This window comes from Stegostoma tigrinum, chromosome 1 (assembly GCF_030684315.1).
Source record: "Stegostoma tigrinum isolate sSteTig4 chromosome 1, sSteTig4.hap1, whole genome shotgun sequence".
Classification (NCBI taxonomy): Eukaryota; Metazoa; Chordata; class Chondrichthyes; order Orectolobiformes; family Stegostomatidae; genus Stegostoma; species Stegostoma tigrinum.
The window spans coordinates 48,446,147-48,472,813 of NC_081354.1; the positions used below are offsets into that span (position 1 = coordinate 48,446,147).

Sequence of the window (26,667 nt, forward strand, 5' to 3'; positions counted from 1 at the left end):
TAGGAATGAGGAGTGAACATAGAATTGAGGAAGGTAATTGGGGCAAAAAAGTGTTGGGGATGGACCTGGGAATGAGGTTGGTGTAGAGCTGGGGATGGGGTTGTGAACGGATGTGGCCATCGAGCTGGGAATGAGGTTGTGGATGGAGCTGGAACCGGGAAAGGGTGAGGAGATGGGGGTGGTGTGGACACAGAGTTGGGTTGGTGTCTGAGTTGGGAATGAAGCAAGCAATGGGAATTGAGTTGGGGTAGTGGTGGACTTGGAGATAGGAATAGAGCTAGGGATGGTCGCTAAAATGGGAGTAGAAGTGGGGGTGGACACGGGAATAGGCGTGGAGATTAGGGTGGGGTAGAGATGGAGCAATGCATGGGAGTAGACGTGGAAATGGGGTGAGAGTGGAAATGGAACTGGGGTAGAGATGGTGAGGGAGTGGAGACCGGAGGAAGATGCAGCTGGTGGTGTGATGGAGAAAACACAGCGTGGAGCTGGAGGAGCACAGCAGACCAGGCAGCATCAGAGGAGCAGGAAAGTTGACGTTTCGGTTCAGGATAATGGGAACTGCAGATGCTGGAGAATTCCAAGATAATAAAATGTGAGGCTGGATGAACACAGCAGGCCAAGCAGCATCTCAGGAGCACAAAAGCTGACGTTTCGGGCCTAGACACTTCATCAGAAATGAAGAAGGGTCCCGACCCGAAACAGCAGCTTTCCTGCTCCTCTGATGCTGCCTGGTCTGCTGTGTTCATTCAGCGCCCTGAATCCAGCACCAGCAATTCTTACTACCTCCGGCGATGTGATGGAGCTCGGGAGCTGCAATGTCAACATGAATATAAAGCAGGGGGTGGGGCTAGAGGCTCCACCTCGCACCTGGCCCCTGACGTCACACACTTCGTTCACCTGGACCTGTCCGGACGACCACTTCCGGTAGGCGACGGCAGTGATTGACCAACAACCCAACCAATTATAGCAGGGAATGATCATTCACGTGACGATTATGCGCCAATAGAAGCGGCGCAGGGACGGGTCTCTGAGGGAAGGAGTCAGTAGCTTTTGTTTATGTGATGGAGCTGGTTTAGCGAGCGGCCGTGGAGTTTACTCTGGCCGTTAATCGCGGGTGATTCGTGATTGGAGAAGCAGGCTGGCATTGCTCATGGCTACGGGTCATCTTGCATATAGCGTGTGAAATCTAAAACGTGATCTGCACGAAGCTTGGCCTTTTTTTTATTGTGAAAGGCCTGGGCGCAGCGGGCACACAGGGATCTGACTCCAGCCGTCAGCATCAGTACCCTGGCCACAGCCGTCGGGGATTCCCGGGAGCAGGGTGCCCACAGCCGTCAGGGATTCCCGGGAGCAGGGTGCCCATAGCTGTAAGGAATTCCCGGGGGCAGGGTGCCCATAGCTGTAAGGGATTCCCGGGAGCAGGGTCCCCATTGCAGTGACGGTGCCCAGGTGGCAGAGTGCCTATTACAGTGGGGGTCCCAGGGGTACCATTGCAATGAGGGTGTCCTGGGAGCAGGGTACCTAGTGCAGTGAAGTTGTCCCAGGAGCAGGGTGCACGTTGCAGTGAGACTCTCCAGGGGGCAGGGTGCCTGAAGGTGTACGTTCTTTTTTAATCACGAGTTGTCCTGGAGATGGAGTGCCCCTTGATATGCATTAATTGTAATGAGATTCCAAGTTTTTTAGAGGATGTGTGATGAGGGCATCCTTTAATTGCCATTAAGTGAAGTCCATTTTCCAGAAAATGAAACAGCTTTTTTTTGACAAGAGGAAAGTGTAGTACATGTTCCTGCTGAATGTGGATTTAGTAGGATCTGATCGACTGAAGTACGTAGACTGAGAGAAATACACTTGTATCCTTGAATCATGCCATGCACTTGTGGAAACTGGAGACGATGGATCCGGCCTTTGGTGGTATTCTTGTACCTTGTGGGTGTTGTGGTTGCTGTTCCACTCTGTGTCTGGGAGCTGCGAAAATCTGAGGTAACATGGCAAGCTTGTTCAATATCAGTGTGAGGTACTTCTGTTTTTGAAAGGTGAAATATGTAAGTAGGAAGCTTTCACTGGAGAGTGCCATTTGTTATTTCACATTGTACGCGTAGAAACTCCTGTAACCAAAAGTACTGTTCTTGTTTAAGAAATTGTAGTTTTGTTACATAATTTTAAAACAATTTCTTTTTGATTTAAAGGATTTTCTGGAACATAGGTTATGATAAATTGGAGACCTTCCATTGCTGAGTATTTTTCACTGCTATTCTATGTGTCTTTCAACTTCTAGGCTTCCTTTCTCTCTTCTATTACACTACAATATTTTGTGGAGCTGACTCCTGAACTCTAGACTCGGGAATGATCACGGGCTTTAGATATCTTTTGAGCTGCAGATCGTAGGCTGGAAAGAGGTCTAGGAAGAAGATAAGAGAATAATGGGAACTGCAGATGCTGGAGAATCCGAGATAACAAAATGTGAAGCTGGATGAACACTACAGGCCAAGCAGCATCTCAGGAGCACAAAAGCTGACATTTCGGGCCTAGGCCCTTGATGAGAGAGGGGGATGGGGAGAGGGTTCTGAAATAAATAGGGAGAGAGGGGGAGGTGGACCGAAAAATGGATAGACGAGAAGCTAGGTGGACAGGAGAGTATAGGTAGGGAGGGGATAGGTCAGTCTGGGGAGGACGGACAGGTCAAGGAGGTGGGATGAGGTTAGCAGGTGGGAAATGGAGATGTGGCTTGACGTGGGAGGAGGGGATAGGTGAGAAGAAGAAGAGGTTAGGCAGGCGGGGATGAACTGGGCTGGTTTTGGGATGCAGTGGGGGGAGGGGACGAGCTGGGTTGGTTTTGGGATGCAGTGGGGCAAGGGGAGATTTTGAACCTTGCGAAGTCTGCATTGATACCACTGGGCTGCAGGGTTCCCAAGTGGAATATGAGTTGCTGTTCCTGCAACCTTCGGGTGGCATCATTGTGGCACTGCAGGAGACCCATGATGGACACGTCATCTAAGGACTGGGAGGGGGAGTTAAAATGGTTCACGACTGGGAGGTGCAGTTGTTTACTGCGAACCGAGTGGAGGTGTTCTGCAAAGCAGTCCCCAAGCCTCCACTTGGTTTCCTCAATGTAGAGGAAGCCACACCGGATACAGTATATTACATTGGCAGATGTGCAGGTGAACATCTGCTTAATATGGAAAGTCATCTTGGGACCTGGGATTGGGGGTGAGGGAGGAGGTGCGGGGGCAAGTAACCTCTTTATGAAAGCCAGGCTTGGAGAGATGGGAAAGCATAGGCACTTAGGCAAGGGCAGGAAGTATGAAAAAATATCTATTCAGTGGTAATAGAAAAGGGTAACGAGCAGAATGAATCATATTCTGTCTTCAGGATTTGAGTTTGATGGAAAGGAGATCTAAACAGTGAGGATTAGAACGAGGCAGGCATGTTTTCCTTGAATTAGGAGATGGAGAAACTGGAGAAGAGTGTATATTTGGATTTCAGCATGGAAGGAGGGGACACTCTACATGATGCACAGTTGGAAAAAGGCAGCCTGGAAATACTTTTTCCCCTGCAAGACTAATTAAGGGAAGTTCCATTATTTAAATAATGGTGACTGAGAATTATAGAATAGTTACAACATAGAAGGAAGTTCAGATACCCAACTTTCTTATTGGGTGTGTGGTGTAATTATCTCATATCATTCCCATGCCTTTTCAAATGCTTGCACTTAATTGTATTTTGAAAGCCATAAGCTGCATCCATCACTTTCAAGCAGTGCATTGTAACTCTGGGAAAGAGTTTTTTTTCTTCATGTCACCTTTGGCAAAAGAACCAATCAAATCAAACCTCTGCCCTTTGATTCTTGAACCTCCTGCTGATGGAAAGTTTCTCTTTGGACTATCTAAACATATCGTGATTTTTCACATCGATGTTGAATCTTCTCTTCATCCTAGTTTATAACTCCATCATCTCCAATGTATCAACATAACTGAAGTTCCTCAGCTGCGTAACAATTCTCAAAGTCTTTCCTGCACTCTAAAATTTTGCACCCTTCAGAAAGTGCAGTGGCCAAAATTGAATGCACCATTCCAATTGAGATAAAGTCTGTCTTCAATGAAGAATCTTCCCAATTGGCTTGTTCTTGTATTCTATGCCAATAATTTGTAATTCCTCAAGTTCTTTGACATCTTAACTGCTCTCTGGGCATGCCATGCTATCTTCCAGCAATTTGTGCATACATATCCCTGAAATCTTTGTTCTACTTTCCTTTAGAATTGTGTCCTTTGTATTGCCATTGCTTGTTACTTCAACCACAGTGCATCAATTTGCACTTCTGCCCATTGAATTTCATCTGAATGCCTCAAATAAACATACAGTACTGTGGCTGTTGGAAGTCTGAAGCAAACAGAGAAAGCTGGAGAAACCTGGCAGGTGTGGCAGCATATGAAGTGAGAAACAGTGTTAACGTTGAGTCCAGTATGACTTTTCTTCAGAACAACCACCTTCAGTTGTACCAAAGGCAATATTAACTCTTGTTTTGAATTTGTGCCTTCTACAACCCAAGTCAGGAACAGCATTGGTCCAAACACAGACTCTTGGAGAACCTCACTGTGCACATCCCTCCAATTCAAGAAAGAATCATCCCAGGCCCCAAGATGACTTTGCATATTAAGCAGAGGTTCACCTGTACATCTGCCAATGTGGTATACTGCATCCACTGTATCCGGTGTGGCTTTTTCTACATTGGGGAAACCAAGCGGAGGCTTGGGCACCGTTTTGCAGAACATCTCCGCTCGGTTCACAATAAACAACTGCACCTCCCGGTCGCAAACCATTTCCATTTCCACTCCCCCTCCCATTCTTTAGATGACATGTCCATCATGGGCATTCTGCAGTTCCACAATGATGCCACCCAAAGGTTGCAGGAACAGCAACTCCTATTCCGCTTGGGAACCCTGCAGCCCAATGGTATCAATGTGGACTTCACCAGCTTCAAAATCTCCCCTTCCCCCACTGCATCCCAAAACCAGCCCAGTTCGTCCCCCTCCCCCCACTGCACCACACAACCAGCCCAGCTCTTCCCCTCCACCCACTGCATCCCAAAACCAGTCCAACCTGCCTCTGCCTTCCTAACCTGTTCTTCCTCTCACCCATCCCTTCCTCCCACCCCAAGCCGCACCTCCATCTCTTACCTACTAACCTCATCCCACCTCCTTGACCTGTCTGTCTTCCCTGGACTGACCTATCCCCTCCCTACTCCCCACCTATACTCTCCTCTCCACCTATCTTCTTTTCTCTCCATCTTCGGTCCGCCTCCCCCTCTCTCCCTATTTATTCCAGAACCCTCACCCCATCCCCCTCTCTGATGAATGGTCTAGACCCGAAACGTCAGCTTTTGTGCTCCTGAGTTGCTGCTGGGCCTGCTGTGTTCATCCAGCCTCACGTTTTATTATCTTGGATTCATTGTTACGCTTTGTTTTTCATGACGCAGTCAGTTTTGTCTCCAAGCCTCCAGTCTATGTTATTGTAGCACTTCTCAAACCCCGTAGAAGTTCAGAGATCACATGAAGTGCCCAACTCTTGCCTGCCATCCATGTTACATCATCAATAAACCCAATCCAATTAATCAAACTGGGAGTAAGAGTGTATAATAGAAGTCGCCAAAGTGTGCGGACATCAATTCAAAATGTCAATGACTTGGCGGTTATTAATTCAAGAGAAATATGCCCACCTAATGTAGCATTTTGCCGGACATAACCAACTGCCAGCAACAGAAATATTGTTAAATGATGCTAGGAAAGATCCTCTCACTGATGCAGTCATAGTTACTTGTTTTTAAACTAACAATCTTCCAGACCATTTGACCAAATTGATTTTGTTGTGGCTTAGTTGCAGGTAACAAAACTGCAACTTTATGCAACCGTAATATTTTGTTTCCATTAATGTTTTGTTTCTATTTTTTTTAAATCCAGGTGGGAACTCACAATAAAGCATGGTTCACTGCTGGAATTTTTGTGTTTATGACAATTCCGATATCACTTTGGGGTATCTTACAGCATCTAGTGCATTATACTCAGCCAGAATTACAGAAACCAATAATAAGGTATTCATTGTATCTGCTTTTGTAATTAATCTGTTTTTCACGTCGTAAAATCTGTAAATGTCAACCATTTAGAAATCGTAATTTTCTGTCAATTTTCTGACTACAGGATCCTGTGGATGGTACCCATTTACAGTTTAGACAGTGTAAGTTGATTTTATAGTTATAAATAATTTGTATTGTTATGAAGCTCTGAATTAATTTACTATTCATGTACCAGACAATTAGCTGACTACTGATAAAATATGCAAAATCCCCAAACTACTTTTCTTTTCAGACAAAGATTGGTAGAAAGTGTGGACCAGCTGGACTTCTGCACAGACTTATGAACGCAACAAGAAATCTCATTAGATTCTAGCTATATGTAAACAACTATTCAAATTAAAACTGCGCTCCAAAACTTTCTCTTTTGCACATGCAGGTAAACATTATAATTGGGAACAGAGAGGAGAAATGCTCATGGGCTAAGGGGAAAACAGGTGCTGTAATCTTTGTTCCCAAAACCTATGGGTTGATTTTTGCTTATCTAAAGGTTTATCCTTGATATTTCTTAATTCCAAATGCTTTCATTGGGTTTCAGGAGACATGAGGTGCCTGTGTCACTGTGCCTGTGATCGCACTGTAGCCAATAACCTTGAAAGTGGATATGGATGTGTCACAAAGGATTAATAAAGTACAAAACCAGCAAAAATAAAGTCATATTTGTTGCAGCTGGTGTCCTTGGGCATTGTTGTTACTTGGATCAGCTGGAAATTAAAGCGAACCTGTGACTCATACTGTTTATTTCCCTTTTTTTTGGAAGTTATGTCTGGTCATCCTTATAAAACATTTCTATTTTCATAACTACATGAAATACAATTTAAGATCATATTAAATTCTTGAATGGCATCTTGAGCGCGCACACTTCTGTTCCATGAATCTTAACAATTTACTAACTGTGAGGTCAATTTATTGGTCACGTAATATTACATATCTATAGTATTATGGTACACACTAACTGTTCAGTCATTCAGTTGGATTTATAGCTGCTTTGTATCTCTGCTTCGTATCCCTTAATATCCATATGCAGAAAATCTGTCAATCCCAAGTGACCTAACATTCACATCTTTTTGGGAGATGTGTTGCATGTTAACTCCGTTTTTAGTGATTTTAAAAATACTTGTTGGTTCTAATCTGAAAAACTTTGGCTCTAAACTTATCATTTTACTCACTTGTTCTACATTGTGTTACCAGAGGAACTACAGTGGCTTCATTGTATCATATCACATCCTGTTACCACTTCAAAACCCTCATCTGAAGTTGCAAATGTTTGTTGATTCCCAAGTACTGCAGAAAAGATGATGTGTGTTGTCATGAAACTTTTTTAAACTGTATGTATGACAAGTATTAAGAGAATCAAAGTTTTCCTAGGGGAAAATTGGAGGCAAGAACATAACAGACTTGTGGTATGCTGAATATAGGGCTTTTCGAAGATATTGGTATTCGTTAGTGTTACAATCACAGTAGATGCCAGATGCCATTCACAGTCAGAAGGATAGAATTGGGTGGAAATAATTTTGTGAAAATAAATGCTTTTTTTAAAAACAAGAAAGCTCATATCAAAGCGGGGTGGGGGGGGGAAATTGTACTGCTTTCTGTCTACATGGCTGTAAATGCCAGAAGCCTGGACTCCAAAGATCTGTGGAAGAAAATAAAGGCCCTTGAAGTATGGATGTTAAAATTTGTGTTTAAAATTAAAAATATAATGAAGAAAAAAGACTAATGAAGAACTGTTTGAAATTGCAAGAGCAAAAGGATCTCTTAAAAGTGACTTCCCAAAAAAGAAAATCAGTATTTAAACCACTTGAATAGAAAAACTACAACCATCTGTTCTGGAAAGTAAAGTGGGGGACATCCGAAAGATGACCAACCTAGGTGTAATTGCATGATAGAGGTTATAGAGCAGTTGCAAACAAATTACACAGCATTAATGAGGATGACACCAGCTGACCAGCATGCCAGGAGAAGCTACAAACTGTTAACTATCTATTCTATGTTCTCTTCTTTTCAGCTACATAACCTTGCCCTAATTAAGTAGAACTTAGAATCCCTACACTGTGGGAGCAGGCATTTGGCCCATTGAGTCCCCACCAACCCTCTGAAAGGCATCCCACCCCCCACCCTATGCATGTAATTCCCCTGGCTAACATACCTAGCCTGCCCATCACTGGACACTACAGGCAATTTAGCATGGTAAGCCAACCTAACCTACACACCTTTGGACTGTGGGAGGAATCTGGGGCACCTGGCAGAAACCCACACAGATAACGTGTAAACGCCGCACACAAGTTGCCTGAGCTTGGAATCGAACCCACATCCCTGGTGCTGTGAGGCAACAGTGCTAACCACTGAGCCACCGTGCTGCCTTCTTTCTACTTTACCTGATATGGCTCCTTTCCTCACTCCATGTTTAAGGGGTGTATGTGTGGATGTATCAAGCAGCCAACTGATGCATTGTTTCATCCACAGATTTAGCTAGATGCAGTCCTTTTTCAAAACCACTCAGTTCTGTGAAAGATCTTTGGAACAAAGATAACATGTGCCTTATTTTCTCTATTTGTAACTGTTACCTTGAACGTCCCGCCAATAAATGTAAGGAGACCATAGACAATTTTAAAGTAATGACAAAGCACCTGTTCAGCTGACTTCAGCATTCTCATGTTCCTTTTGCCACCAAAGCTAAGCGTTTTACAAAGTTCACCCCAAAGGCTTAGCCCTGAAAAGATACCTTTTTCTAGTCTCTGTCCTATCTCCTCCGTACCTTCTGAGAGTCTCTTGTTACCAAAATTCCACTCCTGATTGTTTTTTTGGCTGTCTCTTTTCAGTAAACTGATGTTGGCTGTTTCCTCTCCTGCTCGGTGTTGTGGCTAACTTTGTAAGTTGGTTGCTATTGTTGACACTTGTGACCTTCCATTTAAAAACTATCTTTATCACCACTTTGAAACCTCATTATCAAATATCTCCTATTAAACTAAGCTTCATCTCCAACCTCCCTTTTCCTGTCAGTTCTTAATCATGTGACACCCCCCTCTCACACACACACACACACACACACACACACACACACACACACACACACACACACACACCCCCCCAGAATCTGTCATGCTATTCATGTTTAAATCTTTCTATCAATGTTTTGGCCCATATCAAGGCATTAACAATCAAGGTGCGGTGTCTCTCCTGTAAAGGTTGCAAAGAAGTAGTTCATCATCTTATCTTCCTGCAACACTTTTATTCTCCAGTTCAGTGGCAATACCCTTGTTGCTTGCAAACTTCACCTATTTGAGTTTTGGACACCATATATTCACCCACACTTAACTGATGTTGGTTCATGTGTCTGATTTTAGTTGAGCAGCGTGTTCTCCTGGTTACGAAGTAAAATAACTAAAGCCATTCTCTGGCCCCTATAATTTATTCTAAGACGTGACTACTAGTTCATTTTTCTGGTGACAATATTTGGTTGAACCAGACTGTAAACTGATTTGATGTCCTACTGAACCCAGAGCTAAGCTTTTTACTTTAACTTCATTATCCACCTCTGCCATGTCTTAGACCATCTGCTACATGACCATTGTTTTTGATTCTCTGACTTTTGATTGAGCTATGCTGGTTTCTTGTGGTTCTATCTTTAACTTCCTTCAGTGAAGCAGGCCTCCAAGAATGTAATGTTCCTTCAACTTAGTGCAGCTATGTTCCAATGTAGCATAATTGGGCATTTGAAGTGCTGTAACCCACAGGGTTATGTATCAAGAGTTGAAAATTGGGATTATCCTGGAAAATTGTTTGGCCAGTGCAGATTCAGTCGCAAGGCCCCTTGTGCTGTAAGTATTCTATATATCAAAGGCATTCACAAAAAAGATGACTGGTACGTATTGCATGATCCCTGTCTGATTTAGGATAGGTTCACTTCTTACTTTTACTCCTTTGTTTTGGTGTTTTGGGTGGTATTTGTTGAATACACATACTGGTCAGAATGCTGGATTAGGCAACAGTTTAACATTCAGATGTTGATCTGAAGTTTGTGTAGCATGTCTATGTTTAATTACTTACTTTCATGTGAAATCATCTTTGTTTAACAGTGGATAGCCTTGAAGTATCCTCATATTGCAATATATGTTGATACATGTCGAGAATGCTATGAAGCATATGTCATCTATAACTTCATGATCTTCCTATTGAGCTATTTGACATATCAGCACCCAAATTTGGTGATTCTACTGGAAGCTAAAGATCAACAGAAACATCTGCCTCCTCTTTGCTGCTGTCCGTCTTGGCATATGGGAGAGTAAGTAACCATGTTCAAGCGTTTGTGCACTGCTTCAATGCAACTAATTTTTCTGTAGATGTCTAAGGTGTTTTATAGGATGTTAATTTACTACCTAATCTAAAAACAAGGTGTTTTTAAACTCTGAAAATCTGAAATGGAGAGAAAATTTGTGAAACTCTTAATAGTCTAGGTTGCATTTGTGATAAAAGAAGCTGAATTAACAATTCAGATCAGAAATTGATGCCTTGTCAAAAGCCCACAGTCTGAAACAAAAACTGAAATTTCTGGCAACACTCAGCAGATCTGGCAGTATCTGTGAAGAGAAATCAGAATTAACTCACAGAGTCTGGTGACCGTTCTTCAGAACTCTGATTCCAGTTCTGCCGAAGAGTCATCGGACTCGGAACATTAACTCTGGTAGTGTCTGTGCAGAGAAAGTAGATCTACCAAGTTTCTGTTTTTGTTTCAGATTTGCAGCATTCACAATTCTTTGTTTTATCCCATAAACTAATGTACCTTGTTCTTAGATTTTTCATTGTTCTCAATTGTCATTTTGACCTAAAGACAATCAAAGCATATATCTATAAATAATGGATTACTGAGAAATATTCTGTATTTGATTTTGAAGTATTGCCATTAATTCCATATACACATTAATTTTATTCCTGTGTATCTTATGAATAAGAAATAAGACATTTGTGGATTACATAATAACTATTTTTGCAGTATTTAATTGGCTCATGCTATACGTAGAATTGTCTACGAATGATAACAAATACACATTCAGTTTTCAGGATGCAGCTTTCTTCAAAATGCTAAAGTTACCATGTTTCACATAATTTCGCTGAAGTCTTTCCTATTATTTGCTATTACTTCCTGTTTCAGAACCTTCTAAATATTGTTACAGGCATATGTTACACCTCAGGCTTGTGTTTTCTTTGGCAGGGTGTTGCTGTTCAGGTGCAAGCTTGGAGTTTTGCAGTACACTGTTGTTAGACCATTTACGACCATAATTGCATTGTAAGTAGTATTGTCTAAGAGTAGTAAATCCAAATATATCTATCTATATTCTCTCAGGGGCTCCAGCATTTGTTGAGCAACAATCAGTATTTTCTACAATCTCTAATATGCTGCATTTGATTGCTCAGGGTATTGTCTTTTTCTTGGAGATAACTAATGCAGGCGGTGGCCCACTTGGCTGAGCATCATTTCTTTTTCCTTGTACAACTGTCTATCCTTTCTACCTTTTTGGTCTGCTGCACAACACCAGCTGAGCACCACACTAATTCATGGAGCATTGTTTTCATTTTCGTTTTCATTTTCATTTTCTTAAGAGATTAATTACTACTCCTGTTTTCTTGTAAATCTTCCTGAAGGTTTAACTTACTTTTAGAGCCACATAAATCTTTGCCCACTGACTTTCCTGCAGTCTTGGATTACAGGATGCATCATGTCTGTCAATGCCTTTTTATGTTGAAACACAAGCCACAGTAGAAGAAATTCAGCTCATTGTGCTTGTCATAAAAGTTTTTTTGCTTGTTCAAGTGTATACCTAATTTCTTTTAGAAGTTACGATTCCATTGTTCTTTGAGGCCATGCATTCCAGATCACACATCAGTGTATTTCTTTTTAATGCCTCATCTTCTGTCCATGGATTGGAAGTATTGCATACAGTTTTGGTCCCCTTTTAATTGAAAAGAATTGTCATTGCTTGAGAAGATGTGTGGAGAATGTTAACTCGACTCACTCCAGGGATCAAGGATTATCTCATGAATTTAAGGTTGTAAAAGTAGGCCTTATGCACTTTGAAGTTTAGAAAGAGTTCAAATGTTATTGAAATGTAAATGATCTTGATCTTGAGGATAGGGTGGATAGCTGAAGAATGTTTCCTCATGTGACATTAAACTATGGAAAATATGTCTAAAAGTTAGAGGTCTCTCCCTCTTTAAGAAAGATGAAAATTTTGTTTTTCTGTCATCAGACCGTGGAATTCTTTTCCCCAGAAAACAGTGGAGGTTTGGTCTTTAAATTTATTCAACCCTGAGTTAGATATTTAGGAAACAAGGTGGTCTAAGATTAGGGGGTCTATATGGGAAAGTGCAGTTGTGATCTTACCAACAATAGAAGCCAAATGGCCTGCTACCATTCCTGCCCTGATTTACTGATTGCTGTGCATCGTAAAACTAGGCTGAGTCAACATGGCTTTGTCAATGTGAGGTCATACCTGACAAATCTGTTATAATTCATTGAGAACATAAAGAGCAAGTTAGATATAGAGCAGGTGGACATGATTTGTTTGTATTTTCAAAGGCTTTTGACAAAATGCTGCACAGGAGGCTGCGAATTAAGAGTCCATGGTGGTACAGGCATGGTGAGAGGATTGGCTGACTGGCAGAAGGCAGAGTGAAAGGATAAAAGGATCTCTTTCAGGAGGGCGACTGGTGATTTAGAGGAGTTCTGCAAGGGCCAGTGTTCGTACCATAAGTATTCATGTTGTACATGAACAATCTGGATGAAGGAACGGAGGACATTGTGTCATCTGCAAACAGAGCAACAAAGCTGGAGAAACATGCAGTGTTGAGGAAGCAGGCAGGCTGCAGAAGGATTTAGACAGGCTAGAAGAGTGGACATGAAGCGGTAGGAGGAATACAATGTGGGAAAGTGTGAGGTTATAACCTTTTGCTAGGAAGAGTAGAGGTGTAGAGTATGTTTGTTTACTAAATGGAAAAAGACTTCCGAAATCTGAAGCACAGAGATTTAAGAAAATCCTAAACTAGAACTCCTAAAGTTAACATGCAGGTTCAGTCCGCTGTGGGAAGGTAAATGCAATGTTAGCATTCATTTTGAGGGGACCAGAACACGGCAGCAGGGATGTACTGCTGATGCTGAATAAGGCTGTGATCATTTGGAATATTGTGAGCAGTTTTGAAACTTACAGAACACTGAGTGGCCTGGCTAGAGTGGGCGTGTTTCAAGGACCAATAAGATAGCACAAAGGTTATGGGAAGAAGACAAGAGAATGGGGTTGAGAAACCTGTTTGCCATGATCAAATGATGTGGAGGTGCTGGTGTTGGACTGGGGTGCACAAGGTCAGAAGTCACATGATACCAAGTTATAGCCCAACAGGTTTATTTGAAATCTCAAGTGTTTGGAGTGCTGTTCCTTCATCAGCTGAAGTGAAGGGAAGCACAGAATTTATAGGCAGAGAGATCAAACAATAGTACAGATGGTGTGAGTGGAGCATTGACAGGCTGAATAATAAGTCTCTGCAGGTGACCAGAAGTGTTACTCTCACAGTCAATTCATTGATTTCATTTCCAATTTCAACTCTGCCCTCACTTTCACCTGGTCTATTTCTGACTCCTTCCTTGCCTTCCTTGACATTTCTGTTTCCATTTCTGGGGCAGACTGGCCACTAATATCCACTGTAAACCCACCAATTTCACACAGCTATTTGGACTATACACCCTTGCACCCTGTTTTGTGTTAAGATTCCATTCCATTATCTCAGTTCCTTTGTCCCCATTGCATATGTTCCAGTGAGGCGAACTTCAACAAGGGAGCCGCTGAAATGTCCACCTTCTTCCTCAGCAGAGTGTTCCCCAGTACCATTGTCGACATGGCCCTCAACTGGGTCCAACCCATCTCTCGCACTTCTGCTGTCATCCCTTCTCTTTCCTCCCGCAACAGCTATAGGATTCCCCTCATCCTTACCTACTATCCCACCAGCATCTATATCCAGAAAATCATTCCCTCCCTTGTCCGCTTTGCGCAGGGACCGTTCCCTCAGGACACCCTGGTCCACTCTTCCTTCACTCCCAACACTGCCCCTTCTCAGCCCCACAGCACCTTCCCCTGTAACCGGTGAAGGTGCAACACTGCCCATATACCTCCTCCCTCCCCAGTATCCAAGCGCCCGAACATGCCTTGCAGGTGAAGCAACTCTTCACCTGGACTTCCCACAATCTAGTCAACTTCATTCGCTACATTGGGGAAATGATGTGTAGACTGGCTGACCATTTCGCAAAACATCCACATTATGCCGCAAAAAAGACCCTGAGCTCCCTGTTGCCTGCCATTTTAACACGTCACCCTGTTCCCTGACCGATATCTCTGCCTCAGGCTCGCTGCTGTGTTTCGTGAAGCTCAGCACAAGCTGGAAGAACAATTCATTTTCTGCTTGGGGACCCCGCAGCCCTCTGGACTCCATATCATGTTCAGTAATTTTAGGGTCTGAACTCTCCCGCGTCCGATCCCCTTACCCCACACACCAGGCCTTGTTATCACTTAGCCTGCCATTACACACTACCTATTGTTAGCCGCTAACCACTTCTATTAATAACTATTCATCTTCCTAGCCAGATCGCTATTAACTGTCTGTCCAATTGTTCTTCTCTCTCTTTTGACTCTATCCCCTCCTATCGCTTACTCCTTACGCCCTCCTCCCACACTATCTTCTACATATAAACCAATATTTTCCTAGCTACCATCATTTCTAAGGAAGGGCCACCAGATCCAAAATGTTAACTCTGATTTGTTTTTTTTTTCACAGATGCTGCTAGACCTGCTGAGCTTTTCTAGCAACTTCTGTTTTTGTACCCCAGGGACTTGTAATTCAGTCTGTCAACACTCCACTCACACCATTTGTACAATCGTTTGATCTCTCTGTCTATAAATTCTGTGCTTGTGTGAATCCCTTCATTTCACCTGATGAAGGAGCAGTGCTCTGAAAAGTTGTGATTTCAAATAAACCTGTTGGACTATAACCTGGTGTCGTGTGACTTCTGACTCTGAATGGCAGAACAAACTCTGAGCCAAATTGCTTAATTCTTCGCTATATCTTATGGTCTTATGAACACTGGGGAAGCTTGATAGGTCAGAATAGGAGGAGTACAAAGATTTCAAGGGATTTATTAGGGTAGAGAGATTATAAGAGTAATTTTTTTATTTGTTGGTGAATTAGGAGCCATTGTAGCACAGGAGAACATACATAGCAGAGATGAGCAGACAGGAATTGATGCAACTTAGAAAATGGTGGTAAAGGGTTTGTATAAATTCAAGTTAGGAAAACAATCTTGTGGCTAAGACCAAATTGGGATCTGCAGTTAATAGAAATGGATTGGGACAAAATGTATGAAGCTGTTGTTGTAGTATGGATAATTAACTGGGAAATTAATTTTCATACAGGGGTACGTTTGGGGAAATGAAATTTTCTATGCTGTATATAGAACATCTAAACAAGACAAGATAACGAAGGATGCTATTTATTTTAAAAAACAAACAGCTGGTTGGGTTTATTTAGAGAGGGTAGAATTGAGAAGCAGATTATGTTAAATTTGTATAGAATATTTCTTAAACTACATCTGGATTACTTTTCGTGGTGTTTTTGAGTTGGTAGCTATTCTCTTTATTGCCCATTTCTAACAGTCCTGGAAAAAGTGGCGGTAAGCTACCTTCTTGAATTACTGCAGTTCTTGGGGTGTAGAGACACCCACACTGCTGTGAAGGAGTTCCAGGATTTCCCAAAATTTGAAGAGTCCTGGTCTCCATGTAGAAAAACAAAATATCAAAACTGGAGTAGGTTTGCAAAAGATTTGTGGAGTTGAGAAGAACTGAGAAGTTGCCTTATAGTCATTGAATGGTTAAAGCAGAAGGATGCATTTGGTCTATTGTGTCTGTGCTGGCCTTTGAGCAATTCACCTAGTACCACTCTCTTGCCTTTTTGCTGTGGCCCTGACAATCTTTCTTTTGCAGGTGATGAGCCACCTCTTTTTGAAAGTCTCAAATGACCCTGCCTGCGTGCCACACTCAGGCAGTGGATTTCAAATGCTAACCATTTATCCCACTAAGAAGTTTCTTCCTGTCACCATCACTACATTTGTCATTTGTCTTGAATCTATGCACACTTGTTCTCAATACTTTCATCACTGGGAACAACCCTAACTTCTTCAGTCCTTCTCCATACGTCATCCCTGGAACTATATTCATGAATCTGTCTGCATCCTCTGTAATGCCTTCTCATTCTGGGCAACACATTTGAGGAAGGAAATGTCATTGATTCCAGTTAAGGCCAAAGTAGTGTTTATAACATAACAAGATGAACATAGTTTTCTTTACAAAAGAGAAAACTGAAATATTGATAAACAGAGAACTGCAGATGCTAAAAATCTGAAACAGTATGCTAGAAAAAGACAGCAGCAAGGCAGAATCTGTATTAGAGGGAAAAAAAACGATTTAACGTTTCAAGTTCCATTACTGTCAGGACTGAAGACTTGATCTGATTAAAGACTTTAAAATTTATGGAAGGATTTGATAGGTCTAAACACAGAAGTTGTTAGACTTGCAGTGATCAAAATGCCATAAATATTTATTTTTACTAGTAAATTTTAGAGAAATATCTTTATTCAGAAAATGAAATGTCGAATGTGTGATCGATCACAAGTGATTATGGTAACTAACGTAGATGAATTAAGAGTGAGAAAAGAATAGAACCATATAATGATAGTTAAATGAAGGGTGTGAAGAAGGTAGCATGAGGCATAAACACTGGCAAGGACACGTTGGTTCGACTGATCTGTATCTGTTTGTGATGTTACATGGTCTGTACAACAAAGGTACAAAATAGAGGCCAGCCAGGGTAGCATGGCAATAGTCAAGTCTCAAGGTAAGAGATCCAGATGAGCAATAAAGCATGCAGTGAGCTGAGCCAGAACAGAGATGGTCATGTTATTGTGGCAGAAGTTGGTGCTCTTGCTGAGGAAGAGGATATGGCATTCAAAGATCAGGTCCAGATCTAGATCAAATAGGACATCATCTTTTTGAACTACTTTGTTAAGCATCAGACAGTGGCTACAGCAAAAGTTGGAGTTGGTGTAAGGATGTAGAGTTTGTGGCAGGACTGGTTTTTAGCATCCCAGTATTCAATTTCCATCTGTGGATAGAACAAGCATTTCATACCAGCAGCAGAAAGACTAAGATGATAGTAGGGTAGATCTCAGGTCACTACCATACATGTGAAACCTGATATGTTTTCGAATGATATTGTTGAGGGGAAAAATGGAGATCAGATGTAAGAGGGACCACAGATCACTGGACACTTCAAGAGGTAATAGACGAGAAAGAAAAATCATTACAGGTTGTTTTTTGACTGTGACTGGAAAGATGCTGAGAGAACTTTTTTTTAATCTGATCATCTGAAGATCACCGTAAGTGAAATGTAGCCTGGAGCAGATTGGCAGGCTGCCCAGCATTGGTCAGTTGATGTACTGAATGGCTAATTAATGACCACTTAGTGTGGGTGCAATTTTACACATGCACACCTGCTACCCCCCACCCCAAAAAAACACCACCAACTAATGTGCTGCTGATGGTGTTGCTTCTTGGCCTTGAGAGCAGTGAGTCTTCTGGTCAGCATCTCTGAGGAAGATCTGAGCCATTTAACAACCAGATGTCTGTTAACTCTGCTTATGTTGCAGACTTACTCACAATTTCTAAATTGGAAACAGGGCCACTGATTTTTGTTACTGCAAGTTAGCCTGGCAGAAATAAAAATCTTGTGTTAATTTATACTCTCTTACCACTTTATTTGAAATTTAATTCTCAGTACTCCCATCCCTCTATTACATCATTAAATATTCTTTCCAGACAGCTTCAGGGCATTTCCACTTTGTCTTGGGGGAAAGGGGTGCTGTTAGAGTCTATGAATGGTAATCCATGAGTAGCCAGCAATCGATACAGGTGAGATGAGATTTATAATACACTTTTATTCTTCCTGAGCACTGTTGTTGTGACTTGCTTTTATCTGGTAAGCACGACGAGGCTGCCAAGATTTGGGAGTCGATGGCATGAAGGAATTAAGTGTTAATTCACATATAAACTTCAGCATTTTGAGAGCAAGCCCTGTGCTGGAGCATTCATTTGGTCTAATATCCAAATGTGCAGTTCTTAAAACCAGCGAACCAGCCACTGCTAGCATTAAAGGTAGGCACATCTGCGGGATTTTCAGTTTTTTTTTGTTAGGTCTTCAAACATTGATACAGCTTTCCCTTTTATGATGAGAAAGGTGGCCCCAGATGGCTCTTCCATTTGATCTTCTGTCCACACACTTCAAAACCGTTCCATTTCCTCAAGTTACTTTTTCTGTGACCTAGCAGACATACTTGCACTCAGGCTTGACCCAGCAATACAACTTGCTTTAATCTTTTCTGCATTGCCTTGAATGGTGCGTAAGGTAGAGTCCTTTATTCCTGTTATGTGAACAATATCACATGCTCTCGCACTTACATTCAAAATGCTTTACAATGTCTAGCTTCTCTTCCAGTGTTATAGCCATTTTTTTATGTTCACCACCCACAACTTTACCACCAGGATGCTTCTTGCTAACATTCTTGTCACTTTGTCCTCATGTTATTGAGGATAACATGGCAGAACTTGCTTAAAATCATGAAAATCACAGAAAGCACTTCACAACAAAGTCTGCGAAATGGTCACAAGATGTGGAAATTCTTTTGGCACTAACATTGCGCATCTTCAGGATAAAGCTCGTGAAACAGTCCAGTGATGTCTGTACGAAGACTCATTGCTAACATTGCACGTGCTCGGGATAAAGCCCATGAAACAAGCATGTGATGTCAACACGTACTCCTCCGCTTACTGTTTTAGACTGTATATGTGGTTTGAAAATTGGACTTTCCTGGTTGTCTCACATAATATAAAGAAAACAATTGGGTAACTCGAGGCAGCACCCAGAGAAGGATTCAGCCAAGCATATGGAACAACTGTACATATTCTTTGATCCATATTTTTAGAATTTAAACATTCAATCTTGTGCAGGCTGACATGAATATTATAAATAGTACACAGTACTTATAAGCACATGATTTAACTGGAAGTTTTCCTTCTCAGAATCTGTGAACTTGTTGGAGTTTATGATGAAGGGAATTTCAGCTTCAAAAATGCTTGGACATACTTGGTCATAATTAACAACCTTTCACAAATAGTAAGTCTTGTATTAAATGCCTCTCTATGTTAAATATGTACGGTCTACATTCTTAGTTTTGTAGCACTTCATTAGATTAGATTAGATTCCCAGTGTGGAAACAGGCCCTTTGGCAAGTCCACACTGCCCCTTGAAACATCCCACCCAGACCCAGACCCATTCCCCTATAACCCACTCACCCCTGAATACTGTGGGCAATTTAGCATGGCCAATCCACCTAGCCTGCACATCTTTGGACGGTGGGGCGAAACAGGAGCACCCGGAGGAAACCCACACAGACACAGGGAGAATGCGCAAACTCCACACAGACAGTCACCTGAGGCTGGGATTGAGCCTGGGCCCTCGGTGCTGTGAGGCTGCAGTGCTAACCACTGAGCCACTGTGCCGCCCCCTATTTGACTCCAATATTTTCAGATGATCTAACGTCTGTATCAGTCTTAAACTTAACATTTGTATATTCCATGAAATGTAGCCGAATTCTGTCTTCACATTTTCCTTTATAAACGCACGTGTCAAGAATAGTTTCAAATTATGTTTGCAGGAAATCTACATCTTCCTTAGACTTGAACAATGAAATAATGTGTACTTGTATTTATTTATTGGCAAAAACAACTTTTTAACTTGAACATTGTATTGATAGTAAAGCTGATGAAGTTTAGGACATTTTTATTTGATCATCTTTTTCAAATCTGTAAGCCTACAGTCTTTCACATATTCAGAAAGCATCCTTTGTTGTACCAAAATTATTGTTCTAATAATGAATCAGATGTCAAAAGAATTGCTTCTGAAATCTAAGAACAAGTATCTATTTAGATGTGAACACTTTTTATGGACTCAGAATTGTTTCTCCATTCAGTTAACTTGTTTTTCTTCATTATTGGCACATTATAATTGAAAGTTGTTTATCTGTTTTATCTTTTTACATTTACGTTTACATTGTAGTTTGCCATGTATTGCCTTGTGCTGTTTTACAAAGTGCTGCGAAATGAATTGAACCCAATCCAACCAGTGGGCAAGTTTCTTTGTGTGAAACTGGTTGTATTTGTATCCTTCTGGTAAGTTTTTTTTTATGAAAGAAATTTCTCATTTCATCCTCCTGGCTAATAGTCGAACATAAAAACAAAGTTGCTGGAGAAGCTCAGCATGTCTGGCAGCATCTGTGAAGGAGAAAACAGAGTTAACGTTTCGGGTCTGGTGATCCTTCCTCAGAACTGATGGTGCCTGGGAAAACATCAGTTTATATGCAGAAAATAGGGAGGTGTGTGGGTTACGGAGTAAACAACAGGATAGAGCCCAAAGAGTGAGAAAGACAGTTGGACAACAAAGGAGTTGCTAACAGTCGGGCTGGGAGGGTAAATAGTTGTTAGTGGGGACTGTTAGTGACTCAACAGGGTGTGTGTAGTGTCAGGCTATGTGGTAACAAGGCCTGGTGTCTGGGTTGGAGGGTTGGGACATGGGAGAGTTTAGGCCCTAAAATTATTGCACTCCATAATGAGTCCAGAGGGCTGTATGGCTCCCAAGCAGAAAATGAGGTGTTGTTCCTCTAGCTTGCGTTGTCTTGCTGCAGTGTTCCAGTGTTCTCTCTCTTTGGGCTCTATATCCTATTGTTTACTCCCTACCCCACCCACCTCCCTATTTTCTGCATATAAACTGACATTTTCTCAGCCACCACCAGTTCTGAGGAAGGGTCACCGGACCCGAAACACTAACTCTGTTTTCTCCTTCACAAATGCTGCCAGACCTGCTGAGCTTTTCCAGCAACTTTGTTTTTGTTCCTGATTTATAGCATCCACAGTTCTTTTTGGTTTTAATAGTTGGACATGTCTGTCTTAAACATTTGGAAATAAATTTTAATTATTTTGTGTTTTGCCACATAGGAACATTATAACCCTCAAACTGAAACCTGCAATAAAAAACTTCCTGAATACCTCGTGCAGAATCTGAGTCTAGTTTATTAATTAGCTTATTAATTAGATTGCAAATTGTTTTGAAAAAGTATTTTTTCAATTCATTATAGGCAAGCTGCTTTGATTGCTGTACTTGTGAAAGTTGGTATAATTTCTGAGAAACATACATGGGACTGGGAAAGTGTGGAAGCTGTTGCTACTGGTCTGCAGGTAAATTTTAACAATTGCATGTTTAAAACAACTTAACGAGAACCTTTTTATTCCTAGTCTTCAAATTGTTTTCAGAGGTTTTGTCTAGAAAATAATACTTAGTATTTGCTAATCATTGTTGCTGTCTTGGTAGATGTCTAGTATTTTGTCTATTTGAGGAATGGAGAAAAAGGTCCACCATTTAATGATCAGACACACACTCCACATTCATTACAACCTTCCAGAGCTGGTTACATTTACAGATCAGGCTGGGGGAATTGCATGTAATAAAAACAAAAAGGACAAAAATAACTTCTTAGATTAGTTAACCTGGCGTCAGATAGGTAGGAAATTGCAAGAGTATATTCAATAATTGATGTCCTGGGGGTGGCAAAGTAACTTTTGTGAAAAATACGTCTGACCTAGTAAAGCTGTTGAGTACTGGCATAGCACACGTGAGAAGAGTGAAATTAACTGTTGATTTTTCAATTCATTTAGTTAGATTCTGCTAAATAGATGATGTGGTAAATGTGGGTTTGACAGATTTGAAGGTGACTTCATTGGGAAATTTTAGTTGAATTTTATTTTAATTTTAATTTTAAATTTGTTAAATGAAATTTATTTCAATTTTAATTGAATCATAGAATTGTAGAATTCCTACAGTACAGCAGGGGCCATTCAACCAATTGAACCTGCACAGTCACTCCAAAGGGCGCTTGTGCACGTGCGCGCACACATGTATACATGTGCATGCACACATGTGCACACACATGTTTACACATATACACACGTATACGCGTGCACAAACACACCCTATCCATGTAAGCACACATTCACCATGACTAATCCACCTAACCTGCACATCTTTGAAACCTTTGAAGAGCAGGTGTGAATGCTGGAATGGATAGAGATAGAGGAAGCTGATGTGCTGAAAATTTTGTCAAATATTAAGATTGACAAGTCGCCAGGCCCGGACCAGATTTGTCCTCGGCTGCTTTGGGAAGCGAGAAATGCAATTGCTTCGCCACTTGCGAGGATCTTTGCATCCTCGCTCTCCACTGGAGTCGTACCTGAGGACTGGAGAGAGGCAAATGTAATTCCTCTCTTCAAGAAAGGAAATAGGGAAATCCCCGGCAATTATAGACCAGTAAGTCTCACGTCTGTCGTCTGCAAGGTGTTAGAAAGGATTCTGAGGGATAGGATTTATGACCATCTGGAAGAGCATGGCTTGATCAAATGCAGTCAACATGGCTTTGTGAGGGGCAGGTCATGCGTCACAAACCTTATCGAGTTCTTTGAGGATGTGACTAGAAAAGTTGATGAGGGTCGAGCTGTGGATGTGGTGTATATGGACTTCAGTAAGGCATTTGATAAGGTTCCCCATGGTAGGCTCATTCAGAAGGTCAGGAGGAATGGGATACAGGGGAACTTAGCTGTCTGGATACAGAATTGGCTGGCCTACAGAAGACAGCGAGTGGTAGTAGAAGGAAAATATTCTGCCTGGAAGTCAGTGGTGAGTGGTGTTCCATAGGGCTCTGTCCTTGGGCCTCTACTGTTTGTAATTTTTATTAATGACTTGGATGAGGGGATTGAAGGATGGGTCAGCAAGTTTGCAGACGACACAAAGGTTGAAGGTGTCGTTGACAGTATAGAGGGCTGTTGTAGGCTGCAGCGGTACATTGACAGGATGCAGAGATGGGCTGAGAGGTGGCAGATGGAGTTCAACCTGGATAAATGCGAGGTGATGCATTTTGGAAGGTCGAATTTGAAAGCTGAGTACAGGATTAAGGATAGGATTCTTGGCAGTGTGGAGGAACAGAGGGATCTTGGTGTGCAGATACATAGATCCCTTAAAATGGCCACCCAAGTGGACAGGGTTGTTAAGAAAGCATATGGTGTTTTGGCTTTCATTAGCAGAGGGATTGAGTTTAAGAGTCGTGAGATCTTGTTGCAGCTCTATAAAACTTTGGTTAGACCGCACTTGGAATACTGCGTCCAGTTCTGGTCGCCCTCTTATAGGAAAGATGTGGATGCTTTGGAGAGGGTTCATAGGAGGGTTACCTGGATGCTGCCTGGACTGGAGGGCTTATCTTATGAAGAGAGGTTGACTGAGCTCGGACTTTTTTCATTGGAGAAAAGGCGGAAAAGAGCGGACCTAATTGAGGTATACAGGATAATGAGAGGCATAGATAGAGTTGATAGCCAGAGACTATTTCCCAGGGCAGAAATGGCTAACACGAGGGGTCATAGTTTTAAGCTAGTTGGAGGAAAGTATAGAGGGGATGTCAGAGGCGGGTCCTTTACACAGAGAGTTGTGAGAGCATGGAATGCGTTGCCAGCAGCAGTTGTGGAAGCAAGGTCATTGGGGTCATTTAGGAGACTGCTGGACATGCATATGGTCACAGAAATTTGAGGGTGCATACATGAGGATCAATGGTCGGCACAACATTGTGGGCTGAAGGGCCTGTTCTGTGCTGTACTGTTCTATGTTTCTATCTTTGGACCGTGGAAGGAAACCAGATCAACTGGTGGAAACCCACCAGACAGAGGGAGAATGTGCAAACTGCATACAGTCACCCAAGGGTGGCATTAAACCTGGGTCTTTGGGAGGAGTGCTAACCACTGTGCCACCCATATGGTAAGTACTTCCTTAATAAGGAGGAAAGATAAAAGGGAAATTGTGGAATTGACAAAGTGATAAGTAGCAGTGCTACTTGAGATTGAGGATGAGTTGCTCATAGAGGATGGAATATTAGTATATAAAATACACTGATCTAAAATTCCAGGTGCTCCTTTTATGAATTACACAACAAGGATTAGAAAATGGAATGGAACTGATTTCTGCTAGGATTTTGTTCCATTTGAAAGAGGGCAAGCCAATTGCTTAAGATCCTCCTCATGTTAATTGTGGTAGTGAAAATGGAATCCCTAGAATATCCCAGGAACTTTGACAGGTATACCTTAGCTATCAACAGATTTCACTGAAGACTATCATTGTGATTTATGTCAATTCTTTGAGGGAAGGCACAAAGTTATTTGCATTATAAGGTAGTCAGTCTTAGAGAGGATGTAAACAAAATCTGCAGTAGACTCAAAAGGCCATTCAGCTGTATTTGAGGTTGCTAGCCTTCCACTTCCCATCATTTTCCTTTAACCCTATCAGTATGTATTTTAAATTACACACAGCTGATGAATGTAATTAATACATTTAAATGATTCACTGAAAGCAATTTTTTTTATTAGATTCCCTACAGTGTGGAAACAGGCCCTTCAGCCCAACAAGCCACACCACCACTTGAAGCATCCCACCCAGACCCATCCCCCTATAACCCACACACCCCTGAACACTACAGGCAATTTAGCATGGCTGATTCACCTAGCCTGCACATCTTTGGACTGTGGGAGGAAACCCACACAGACACAGGGAGAATGTGCAGACTCCACACAGACAGTCAGCTGAGGCTGGAATCGAACCCGGGTCCCTGGCGCTGCAAGGCTGCACTGCTAACCACTGAACCACTGTGTTGCCTACAAATGTTAGAGCTCTTTGAGGATGTAACTAGCACAGTGATTAAAAAGAAACAAATGAATACTGTATTATTTGTGTTTTCACAAAGCATTTGATTAGATACCACAGTAAAAACTTGTTGCAAAACATTTGGAGAAATAGTTAATTGATGGTCAGGAAACAGTAGTGATAAGCAGCTTATAAGTGTCATCAAAAGACTCCTAAAAACATAATGGTATAGAAGGAGACTATTCAGTCCATAAATATTCTCTTTTCTCTGTACAGCAATACAGCCAGTTCCAGTCCCCCACTTTATCTGTTTAGGCTGAAAAAATTATTTCCTTTAAATGCCCAATGTTCTGAAATCATTCAGTAACTCGTCTTCACATAGGCAGCTTGTTCCAGATTATTACCACTTATGCCTGTTTTTAGAAGAAAATTCTTGCTTGCATCCCCTTGAATTTCTTGCCCAGAAAACTTAAATTTGTTTTCCTTGTCCTTGTACTATCAATTAATTGAAACAGCTTTTCTTTTACCATATCTAAACTTCGCATAATTTTGTGCACCTCTATCAAATCTCTTGTGATCTCCTTTTACTCCAAGGAGAACAATCTTAGCTTCTCTGACGTATGATCTTGTAACCAAACGGTAATATAATTTATAATATAATCTGATGTGCCATTAGATGACATGAGATTCACAGAGAGCTTGGCAATTGGGTACAAAATTGGTTTAATAGCAGGAGACAGTGATAGTGGAGGGTTGTTTATTTGGATGGATGCCTGCGACCAGCAGTATTCTACAAGGATGAATGCTGGGTTGACTTTTGTCATTTATATACATGATTTAAATGGTAACAATACACTAATATTGAGGATGTAAATGATTTAAATGAGAAGATGGGAAAATTTGTGAGTAAATTTGGTGCCAAGATTGATGATATAGTGCACAGTGAAAGTGGTTATCTAAGGTTACAAATAGATCTTTATCAATTGGGTTAATTGGCTGAAGAGTGGCCGTTGAAGTTTAATTTAGATAAATGTGAGGCATTTTGGTAAAACAAACAAGGGCAGGACTTATACTATTAAAAGTAGGCCTTAGGTAGTTTTGTAGAACAGAGCGATTCAGGGACATAATTCTTTTGAAGTTTGCATCTCATATTTAAATAGGGTGGTTAAGAAGGCGTTTAGCACGCTTGCCTTCATTGCTCAGACCTTGGAATATAGGAGTTGGGGCATTACATTGAAGTTGTACAGGATGTTGGTGAGACCTCTTCTGGAGTACTGCATCCAATCTTGGTTACCCTGTTACAGGAAGGATATTAAGCTGGAGACGGTTCAGAAAAGATTTACAAGGACGTTGTCAGGAATGGAACGTTTGAGGTACGAGGAGAGGTTGGACAGACAAGGACTTCTTTGTACTGGAGACTAGAAGGTGACCTCTACAGAGGCTTATAAAATGAGGGGTGTAGATAAGATAAATGATAGGTGTCTTTTCCTTAGGCTGGGGTAGTTCAAGAGTAGGGGCATATTTTTAAGATGAGAAGAGAAAGATTTACGAAAAAAGACATGACGGGCATTCCTCTGGAAGTTCATTCCACACTTGAAATGAATTTCCAGAGGAAATGTGAATGCAGGTACCGTTTCAACGTTTAAAAGACATTTAGATAAGTA

General features: G+C 41.5%; 1 protein-coding gene across 1 annotated transcript in view; it reads left to right on the forward strand.

Annotated features, from left to right (window-relative positions):
• The first annotated feature begins 1,018 nt into the window (after positions 1–1,018).
• The window catches only part of tmem184c (transmembrane protein 184C), a 33,683-nt gene continuing 8,034 nt past the window's right edge, over positions 1,019–26,667 (forward strand). Inside the window, exons 1-8 of the mRNA XM_048530001.1 lie at positions 1,019–1,980; positions 5,955–6,085; positions 6,192–6,228; positions 10,204–10,409; positions 11,337–11,411; positions 19,297–19,390; positions 20,333–20,445; positions 21,408–21,507. Coding sequence (XP_048385958.1) covers positions 1,864–1,980; positions 5,955–6,085; positions 6,192–6,228; positions 10,204–10,409; positions 11,337–11,411; positions 19,297–19,390; positions 20,333–20,445; positions 21,408–21,507 — 873 coding nt within the window. The 5' untranslated portion in view covers positions 1,019–1,863. The remainder of the gene's footprint in view (positions 1,981–5,954; positions 6,086–6,191; positions 6,229–10,203; positions 10,410–11,336; positions 11,412–19,296; positions 19,391–20,332; positions 20,446–21,407; positions 21,508–26,667) is intronic.